General features: G+C 31.0%; 3 protein-coding genes across 7 annotated transcripts; 2 read left to right on the forward strand and 1 right to left on the reverse strand.

Annotated features, from left to right (window-relative positions):
- Positions 1–56: 56 nt before the first annotated feature.
- Positions 57–2,682, forward strand: LOC114879583 (E3 ubiquitin-protein ligase RNF14-like). Of its 2 annotated transcripts, none has more exons than XM_029194621.2 (5): positions 57–145; positions 575–1,520; positions 1,609–1,837; positions 1,954–2,126; positions 2,209–2,682. In XM_029194621.2, the coding sequence occupies exons 2-5, from the start codon at positions 636–638 to the stop codon at positions 2,458–2,460; spliced, it is 1,539 nt and encodes a 512-aa protein (XP_029050454.2). In that variant the 5' UTR covers positions 57–145; positions 575–635; the 3' UTR covers positions 2,461–2,682. The 2 variants fall into 2 exon arrangements, with proteins under 2 accessions (XP_029050454.2, XP_029050453.2); XM_029194620.2 differs by having other exon boundaries at positions 67–153.
- Positions 2,683–3,102: 420 nt separating this feature from the next.
- On the reverse strand, positions 3,103–5,016 carry LOC114879563 (tubulin alpha-1 chain-like). The gene is made up of 3 exons (XM_029194578.2): positions 4,863–5,016; positions 4,369–4,591; positions 3,103–4,300 (listed from the first exon to the last, which is right to left on the reverse strand). The coding sequence occupies exons 1-3, from the start codon at positions 4,863–4,865 to the stop codon at positions 3,174–3,176; spliced, it is 1,353 nt and encodes a 450-aa protein (XP_029050411.1). The 5' UTR covers positions 4,866–5,016; the 3' UTR covers positions 3,103–3,173.
- LOC114879562 (coiled-coil and C2 domain-containing protein 2A-like) lies at positions 4,975–10,026 on the forward strand. 4 transcript variants are annotated; one of them, XM_029194577.2, is made up of 7 exons: positions 5,197–5,308; positions 5,616–5,735; positions 5,830–5,937; positions 6,253–8,063; positions 8,134–8,288; positions 8,368–8,683; positions 9,555–10,026. In XM_029194577.2, exons 4-7 carry the CDS (start codon positions 6,371–6,373, stop codon positions 9,671–9,673), a joined length of 2,283 nt encoding a protein of 760 aa, XP_029050410.1. In that variant the 5' UTR covers positions 5,197–5,308; positions 5,616–5,735; positions 5,830–5,937; positions 6,253–6,370; the 3' UTR covers positions 9,674–10,026. The 4 variants fall into 4 exon arrangements, with proteins under 4 accessions (XP_029050409.1, XP_029050410.1, XP_029050407.1 ...); XM_029194576.2 differs by lacking the exon at positions 5,197–5,308 and adding an exon at positions 4,975–5,054 and having other exon boundaries at positions 8,368–9,648; XM_029194574.2 differs by having other exon boundaries at positions 8,368–9,648.
- The last annotated feature ends 80 nt before the right edge of the window (positions 10,027–10,106 follow it).

Here is a 10,106-nt window from a genome sequence, read left to right on the forward strand (position 1 = left end):
ATGTTATCAATTATGTGCCGTCCTTTAACGTAGATAATACAAGTTCAATGATATCTCTTTCAAAAAATTGTATGGAATAATTAATTCTTAATTTATACATTAGTTTTCTCATGTTTGAGCTCGTCAGACGCGTTCTATACTCGCGGTAAGCAGGTATGAAAAAATCTAATTATATACTTTAATTTTAATTTATAAGCTTTTGGTATGAAACAAAAGCTTAATAATATAATATATTTTTATTTGTATTATTCAGTTTCCAATTGTAACATTTACATTTGTATAATTTTATGTTCAAATTATTTCCGATTTTTGTGTGCTCAGTAATTTGCATAAAACATAAAATTTTGATAGTGATAAAGGAATTGGTTGTAAAGTTGATGTACAATGTTAATTATATTCTTCAGTTTTATCTTCTTAAAAAAAAACAATAGAATTTAACAGAGTTTTAGAATCACTTAACCTATAACTGTCAAATGCAAAGCATACTTTGTTCAACAAATTTCTATTTCTTATCACATTGTCAAAATTTGTATGTATACTATACATATGCATTAAATTTTATTTTCTTTTTCAGTATTAATCTCACAGAACCTAAACAGCAATCTTTTTTATGATTGGATTTTAAATTTACATAAATGGATGCTGAAAAACAGAAAGATGAAGTAATTGCACTGGAAAGTATTTATAATAGAGAAGAATTTTCATATCATGAGGAAAATGGTAGTTACCAGTGTACCTTTATGATATTCATAAATCTTCCTCCAAAGTATTATGCAACTTACAAGGATTTTAGACGTTTGGATGAACCTGAACAAACAGTTAAGATATCTCATTTACCACCTCTAACACTCCGTGTTGTTTTACCAGAAAATTATCCTTCCAAGTTACCACCTAAATTTACTTTATATTCACCTTGGTTACATGTATCATTGTTGAGTAAATTATGCAAAAAATTGGATGAATTATGGGCAGAAAACAAAGGACAAGAAATTTTATTTACATGGGTGGCATTTTTACAAGACGAGACTTTGGAATTTTTGCATATACAAGAAAATCTTAATATGAATTATATATACACTTATTACAAAGAAACTTTAGAAAAAGCCCAAAACAACCAGAAAAACAGAATAATAGATAATAGTGGCAAGGAGCGTACTGAAGATGTAAGGAACAAGATGAAAGTGGGAACTAACAGTAAATATTTAAGTAAAAAGAAGTTGATACAAAAACGCTATGATAAAAGAGCTATTTTAGACTGTCCTGTTGGAAGAAATCCCATTCAGATATTAATTGATTACAGTGAAAAGAGAAATCAAATTGAATTTAAGAAAAATTTCTATACTTGTAAAATCTGTTTTGTAGACAAATTAGGAGAGCATTGCACACAGTTCTTGCCTTGTTCTCATGTATTTTGTAAAGATTGCATAACTAATTACCTAGAAATAAGAATCAAAGATGGAAATGTGCAAAATATTTATTGCCCTGAAGATGAGTGTACTGCTGAAGCAACTCCTGCACAGGTGCACTTTTATTTTCCTAAACCAAATAGAAATGTTTTATTTTTTTGTTGTATCTATTATACATTTAAAATTTTATAAAAATTTTTAGATAAAGGATCTAGTAAGTTCAGAATTATTTGCAAAATATGATTCTATATTATTAAGTGCTACATTAGCTACTATGACAGATATAATATATTGCCCACGACGTAACTGTCAATATCCAGTTAGTTGTGAGCCAAATGAACAAATGGCAAATTGTCCAATTTGTCAGTATGCATTTTGTGTTTTTTGCAAAATGGTATATCATGGTATAGAGCCATGCAAACTTTATTCAGGTACAACATTATAAATTATTATGGCCATAATTGACTTAGTAATTATATTATAGAATTTTTTAATTAGTGAAACATACAGTATATATGTAAATTGTGTTACATCCATTATTTTGTAGCTGGAACACATCAGTTAGTAACAGAATATCAAGAAGCCCCTGATGATAAGAAACTTCAGATGGAACAACGTTATGGTAAAAAACAACTTTTAACTTTAGTAGAAAATACCATGTCTGAAAATTGGATTAAAACTAATAGCCAAAAATGTCCTAAATGCAAAGCTGCTATTGAGGTACTAAAAGTATATTTATGTACTTGCTTACGAACTGTAAATATTAATTATTCAATTCGGTCGTAACATAATGATTTTTTAGAAACTGGATGGCTGCAACAAAATGAAATGTTGGCGATGTAATACACCTTTTTGCTGGTTATGTAATACTATATTAAATCATGATAGACCGTACGAACATTTCGAAGATACAAACTCTAAATGCTATAACATGTTATACCATGGAATGCCAATAGAAGACGATGATGAAGACGAAGATGATAACGTTTTTTTCGACTTGCTACAATACTTAGACGAGCACGAGCCAGAAGAGGAATTATTTTATGAATTCTAATATAAAATTTAAATAAATGCAATATAAATACGTTCAAAAATATGGTATCCATTATTACTTTTTATGTGAACGTATTGTTTTTATATGGATCATATAAACAAAACGTGTGCTTCTATTTATCATTTTGCGTAATTTTTAAAATTTGTAAATGTCCCACGTACTCATTCGTACGGTTCTTTGTATAAAGAAACGCACAAATAAATGTATATTTTCGCTGGTTTATTATAGAAATATAAGTTAGAAATAGGGCTAGACCTATACCGCAATTCACCAGAGTCCATAACTGCGAAAAGACCAATTTTCGTTCTTCGCGCATCTCCAGTACGCATCTTCGCCCTGATTGGCGATACTCCCAAACGAAGTGGAAAGCGATTAGCAGAGAACTCGCTGCGTTCCCCCACCATCTTCCAACCTGCGCGTCGCAGTTATGGACTCTGGTGAACTGCGGTATACATACATATATAGTATTAACTATCATTTATACGGTTAATTATGCAAGAAATTCTAATCGTACAATGGTTCTCCTACTTTATGTTGTACAAAAAAGAATTTATTTTTCCATGAAAAATAAATTAAAAATATTCGATAGAAAACTAATAAAATAATTATTCAATGTAGAGGTTTAAGTTAAAGAATGCATCGTTGCTGGTGATAATTCGTTTTTTTATTACGGGAAAAAAAAAGTATCAAAACGATATTTATGATCACATTATTTAATATTCTTCAACGCCTTCTGCTTCACCTTCAGCGGAGTCCATGCCAACTTCTTCGTAATCTTTTTCAAGAGCCGCAAGATCTTCACGAGCCTCGGAAAATTCACCTTCTTCCATACCTTCTCCGACATACCAATGGACGAATGCTCGTTTAGCATACATCAAGTCAAACTTGTGATCAAGACGAGCCCACGCTTCTGCGATGGCGGTGGTGTTGGATAACATGCAAACAGCACGTTGTACCTTGGCAAGATCACCGCCGGGTACCACAGTAGGTGGCTGATAATTAATACCAACTTTAAATCCTGTAGGGCACCAATCAACAAACTGAATGGTACGTTTCGTTTTAATGGTGGCGATCGCCGCGTTTACATCTTTGGGCACGACATCGCCTCTGTACAACATACAGCAAGCCATGTATTTTCCATGACGGGGATCGCATTTCACCATCTGATTTGCTGGTTCGAAACAAGCGTTAGTAATCTCTGATACAGAGAGTTGTTCGTGATAAGCCTTCTCTGCTGAAATGACGGGGGCGTATGTCACCAGAGGGAAATGAATTCTAGGATACGGTACCAAATTCGTTTGGAACTCCGTTAGATCGACGTTCAAAGCACCGTCGAATCGTAGAGACGCTGTGATCGAAGATACAATCTGGCCGATCAATCGATTCAGGTTTGTGTAAGTAGGTCTTTCGATATCCAAGTTACGACGGCATATATCGTAGATGGCTTCGTTGTCGACCATAAATGCACAGTCGGAATGTTCAAGAGTAGTATGTGTAGTGAGAATTGAATTGTACGGTTCAACAACTGCTGTTGAGACTTGTGGAGCAGGATAAATGGCGAATTCTAACTTTGACTTTTTGCCGTAATCGACAGAAAGGCGCTCCATCAAAAGAGAAGTGAACCCAGACCCGGTACCGCCTCCAAAGGAGTGGAAAATAAGAAAACCTTGAAGGCCGGTACATTGATCGGATAATTTACGAATACGATCTAATACAAGATCAACAATTTCTTTTCCAATTGTATAATGACCACGAGCATAATTGTTTGCTGCATCTTCCTTGCCAGTGATTAATTGTTCTGGGTGGAATAACTGACGGTAAGTACCGGTACGTACTTCGTCTAAAAAATGGAAATATTGGTTACAATTACATATTTAAATTGAAATTGATCAAATCAAAGGCACTTACCAACTACCGTAGGCTCTAAGTCAATGAAGACTGCTCTGGGTACATGTTTTCCTGCACCAGTCTCACTGAAGAAGGTGTTGAAACTATCATCACCTCCGCCAATGGTTTTGTCAGATGGCATCTGACCATCGGGTTGAATGCCATGTTCCAGACAATACAATTCCCAACAAGCATTACCGATCTGGACTCCAGCTTGTCCAACATGAACTGAGATACATTCACGCTAAAATAAAATTTATTGCGTTTAATGCGTTAAGTTTCAAAAAATTAGATTAAAAAAATCGATATCAATGTCGAAACACAAAAATTTTGTTCTAATAGCTGCAATATATATCAACAAGTTTAAATAAAAGAAGAGAGACGATAATATTGAAAAAGTTTGAAAGCCGGCCGGTATGAGTACTTAAAACCGTTATAAAATGGCTGCCTTCCCCAAGTAACAGGAGTATCCTTTCATATTCAATTTAAATATTGATAAGATAGAAGAAACTTACCATTTTGTAGCTGTTGTAAAGTTTTAAAGATGTTTAAATGAGTATTATATGTATATTGGCGAAAGACGTCGATAGTAGCTAAAGCAAGTAATGGAGCTTTCGCTAGTAACTACGATACTTCTGTCCAACAATCAGCAAACTGGAGCGAACGAATGCATCACCATCCTCTTGGGACAACTATTTATACCTTCGGTAGGTGACTTGTCAGCGTGCTCAGATTGGTCGCCGATGATCTCATTTCCTTTCGCGATTGGTTCTTCTCCGACCGCAGTACTCACAAGTACCTGAATTCACGACCCTTGTAAGGAAAATATAGTCCCCCTATTAATAATACAATCACTTGTTTTATTGATATTAATAACAATGCAGATTTCTGAAAACATACCTCACGTAAACAACGAAAAGATATAATTATTGACTAAATTCTGACTGCAAAATGCGAAAGGGTAAGAAACTTTTATGTAAAAAATTCGGTTACGATGTGAACAGTTTCTTCCATATTTGGATTGTACGTTTTGATTGGTGACTCACGTAATTCATATATTTATTTTGTAAGGAAAGATATTATTTTAATTGAAAATTATATTGAATTTAAACGTTCCATACAAAGAAGTTTATTTAATAGTTTAGTAGACTATTTCCTCTTTTGTTATTTACTTTATTATACGTATATTTTACATATAAATTAACAAATTTATGTCAAATAACGTTAAACGGGTGTATGTATATAATACACATTCATTTTAATTTTAGTTGTATGGGGTTAACAACATTTGGATTATGGACACCCATATTAGGTATTGATCCTGTCTTTGCATACCAGGTGTCCTGAAAACATATTGCTGTAACTGAAACTATATGTTAAACTCTAAGGTAAAATGAATAATGATTTAAAAAATCAAAGAAGTATAAAGATAACAGTAAATTAACTTTATGATTTAAAATAAAACATTTTCTTTTATTTCAGTTTTCTATGAAAAAAAAAGAAAATGGAATGAAAATTGACGATTTGGAGCATTAATTATGTTAAGAAATATTTTGATAAGTTGTAAGAAGGTTATTACATGATATTGAGGTAAGGAATGTACATAAAATCAATGCATAAACTTCGACAGATTGATTATGCGATGAATTGTAGTTGATCTACTTCCTGCCCATGGGCAGAGACCGTGTCCGCTCTCTACTCTTGATTCTGCGATCTCGCTTTATTGCGGTTTCTGACCTCTTTAAAGTTTTACATCTCCTTGAATTTTACAAAATTTTTTCAATAAAATTACCTGATAAATTTGAATTACGATAAAATGATTGATTTAAAATGAGAATGAATTTAAAATTTCGCCATGTTTTTAAAGAAAAATACAGAATTTTTTAATGATTTATTAATTTCTAGATGGCAGTCACAATCAAATTTACTGTTTACCCGTTACTAAGCAACGTTTCGATGTAAATGTTAAATGAATGTACATACATACGCAAAAACTCGAAATGATTAAGTATAGCTACTATATATGTATATTCATATTTTTTTGACAAATTTAAATCATTTTACTATAAATATGTCCACCCTAGACATTGATTTTATTAAAGGGTATGCACAACGTATAGAAAATCAAACAGAAGAAAATCTGAGTCTTTGTTATTCATATCCAACTATACATCAAGATCAAGGAACTAAAGTTCTTACCACTGACAATGGAAGTCTGCAAAAATTAAATCAAGAAACGAATTTAGTTGAAGATGGATTGTATGCATCTGACAGTCCTTTTATTTACAATGATATTAAATCTTCTGAGTTTAGCAACATGAAAATGTTAGAATATGAATCAAACCATAAGTTTCATGGGAAGCTTTTAGAAATTGTAATTCGTGATGTTAACATTAATACATTAAGGGATCAGTCAGTTACAATTGAAATTACATCTGTCTGTTTATTATTTAAGAAAAAGATTATATGTAAAGCAAATAGCCCCTTTAATAGAAAATTGCATAAATTGTTAATCAGAAATATGGAATGTAATAATCTTTCGATACAAGTACTAACTAAAGGTGGGCAATCAAGTATATTACCATTACCATTACCAAAGCGTAATGTTGAAAATAATAAAGTAGAAATTGATTTTGCGATAAGTGACAATTTAGGTAAAATACATGCTGGAACAGTAATATGCACAGTCACAGTAAAGAACTATGGTGAACAAAAAGAAGAACCATGCACATTCCAATTGTATAAATTAAGTAATGATCCAAATGATCCTCAGAATAGTTTGTCTTTACTTAGACCACCCAAAAGTCTTTGTAAGAAACAAGTAAAGTATTTTTTATTGGAAGATCCAGCATTAACATTCAATGTAGATTCAGAAGTAACTGTTTCTAAAAGAGTCCAAGAAGAAAATGTGAAGCCACCGGATATAGTTGTAACAGAACAACCTGCACTTTCTTTACTTGATATGTCATTCAGAAATTTGTTTCAAATTAAGCATCCATTAGAATCATCATCAGGAACCCGTAGACATCATACAATAGGAAAAACAGTTTTAGCTGTTACTATTTTAAGAGGAATAGAAATACCAATTAGAGAAGAGTCTGCATTGGTTCAACCATTTATAGAAGTTGAATGGGGTGATACAATTCATGCAACATCAATAGCAGAGGGCCCAGCACCTGTATGGCAGCAAACAGTACAGTTTGAATTACCAAGACAGAGTGGTGAATATTGTATAAAATTTCGTTTGTATGATCAACATCCTGTTTGGGGTCAACAATGGCTAGGTGAAACTAGAATTCCCCTTGAATATCATAGAAATTATCAGGAACTTGAAAGATGGATTACATTGTCACCTTTATTCAGCCCAGTGTTACTTTTTGGCTATATACAAGCTAGTCCTGGTCAATCCTGTACTAGAATTTATGTTTTAATTAAAATGGAGCATCCCAATACTCCTAAATCCACTGAAAGTACAACTACAAATACATTGCTGAAAGGAATTCAGCGTTGTCTTGTTACATCGTACAAAATTAGTGGCCTAGAAAATCCAAAAGATGCTGCAAAAATAGTGATGTTGTTACCATCGTTACCGGCTCATTACGGACCAATTACACCGCGTCAAGCATTAAACATAAAGAAAGTAGATCACTATGGAAGAGCAGCATTACTAGCAGCATTATTACAAAGCTTTGATCTACAAACATATGTTTTATTAGGTATGCATTGTTATCATAAAAATTTGAAACTTAATTATATAAGCATAAATTAATATTTTTTATTTAACAGGTTCATCACAAATAAGTAAATTGACTGCATTTGTTCTGAGTATCAGTAATAATGGAATATATGTATTATGGGATCCAGAAACGGGAAATTATCATAAACTGGATGATAGTCATTGTCCTTTAATGAAGGTGTCTCGTCTAATTAATTATTTTGGTGTTAGTATAATAATTTTTCGAATAAATTTGTTTCAAATGATATTCATTTTTATTATTATTAAAAATAACGTGTTTATAGATATGGGAAAATTTGCAAAAATCCATTTTACCTCATAATCTTAAGTATGACGTGAAATCAAGTAAAGACTGGCGATCCGTTGATACTACCACTTTGGTAAAAACTGATCATAATGTACAAACACTTGAATTACACATTACCGATGAAGAAGTTAAGCAAATTAAAAAGACTGCTATAGATATAGAACAATGTTTAAAGGATAAATTGGCTGATTGGCGAAGTAATATTGGCTTAACAACAATATTTAATCGACATGCAACTGCTGTTGTAAGAAATTCCATATCTAAGATAGAACCATTTTCCGAGATACAATTAGGTAAAAAAGATTTAAAACAATTATATAGAGCTTATCATATTCACGGTTTTGTATTAAACAAACGCGAATGTCATGTAGATGAGTTGTGTAAAGATTTATATGCAACAAAGATTCATAATATTAGTGGACCAGTTGAATTTGCTGTTGTATGTCATGTACAATGTTATGCTGGCAAAATCTCTTCAATCTGGTTAGCCATTATAATTCTTAGAAGTCATGACTGAATTATTTGTCAGTATGATTCTATACTAGACAGAATGAAATATTTTTTTTTGATTATATTTATTTGTATATTTCTTAAACTTAATGGTACAATGCATGTAAAACATGTTAAATAGTTACATTTGATCACATAGAAAATTTGCAAAAGCTATTGCTTCTAATACAAATTACTAAATATGTATTATGAACATTTCATATACAAAATGGTATGTGACAAAAGATTGCATAAAAAGTGTAATTGATCAATGTTTTTTAAAATATTATATAAAATCGCAATTTTTTGTCAATAATACATTATCAAATGTTTTAGAAGTCAGTATATTAAAAATTGTATAAGGTTTCAGTAGATAAGCTAGTCAAGACTACTAACAGTCATATGGTATACCAAACTGTGAAATTAGAAATTCATAATACAAACGTATTTTTAATAGATATTTTGTATCAAAATTGTTTGTTGTTTTTTAAAATATCGTGTTCTTGGTATTATACTTTCAAACAGAATTAGATACAAAAAACAAATATGTTTGTATTGAATGAATTTTTAATTTGATTTTAATACATACATATATTATAATTGCAATATACAATATACTTTTATCAAATTTTCTGTTTTATTATTACATACTATTTTGTATTTTTGTTATTTCAGTGGAAATGTTTGATGAACAGATGTTATTGGAGATAAACAATACATTTTTTTTTGACATTTTTACATTGCACAGCAATGATGTTTTTATAACAATTATTTCTTACATACCACGGCATTAATGGAATGTATTAACAATAATTACATTGAATAGCGACTTTTAATTTGAAATGTTAAGTATCAGATTTTTATTGATTTATTACTTTTAATCCATAAATATGTTTATGCCGTAAATAAACAATAAACCTTCAAACGAAATGTATAATTCTAAACATCTGTTATCAATTCATTAAACAGAAGAATATTTACAAATAATGTAAATATTAGATAATTGCAAAATTGTAAATCAATTATTTTTTTTTTTTACAATGTTTTTGATCATGTTAGAAAGGTATGTTCTTTTATCGGTTTAAAAAGATTGTAACATATCTAATATCACGATACAGTATGTATGTATGTATTAACTATGTCTCGAATGTGCAAATGTATAGATACAACCTTATCGTGACCGTCTTACTTGAATTCTAATCTTAATTCTACCATAAGAAAAAACGA

Source organism: Osmia bicornis, chromosome 4, assembly GCF_907164935.1.
Source record: "Osmia bicornis bicornis chromosome 4, iOsmBic2.1, whole genome shotgun sequence".
NCBI classification, from domain to species: domain Eukaryota; kingdom Metazoa; phylum Arthropoda; class Insecta; order Hymenoptera; family Megachilidae; genus Osmia; species Osmia bicornis.

Excerpts from the sequence above, each read along its gene's own strand:
- LOC114879583 (XM_029194621.2), top strand. The coding sequence starts at position 636 with ATGGATGCTGAAAAACAGAAAGATGAAGTAATTGCACTGGAAAGTATT. Across the intron at positions 1,521-1,608 it reads CTGAAGCAACTCCTGCACAG|ATAAAGGATCTAGTAAGTTC; the intron begins GTGCACTTTTAT and ends AAAAATTTTTAG. Across the intron at positions 2,127-2,208 it reads AATGCAAAGCTGCTATTGAG|AAACTGGATGGCTGCAACAA; the intron begins GTACTAAAAGTA and ends ATGATTTTTTAG.
- LOC114879563 (XM_029194578.2), bottom strand. Across the intron at positions 4,301-4,368 it reads CTTAGAGCCTACGGTAGTTG|ACGAAGTACGTACCGGTACT; the intron begins GTAAGTGCCTTT and ends TCCATTTTTTAG.
- LOC114879562 (XM_029194576.2), top strand. The coding sequence starts at position 6,371 with ATGTATATTCATATTTTTTTGACAAATTTAAATCATTTTACTATAAAT. Across the intron at positions 8,064-8,133 it reads ACAAACATATGTTTTATTAG|GTTCATCACAAATAAGTAAA; the intron begins GTATGCATTGTT and ends TTTATTTAACAG. Across the intron at positions 8,289-8,367 it reads GTCTAATTAATTATTTTGGT|ATATGGGAAAATTTGCAAAA; the intron begins GTTAGTATAATA and ends ACGTGTTTATAG.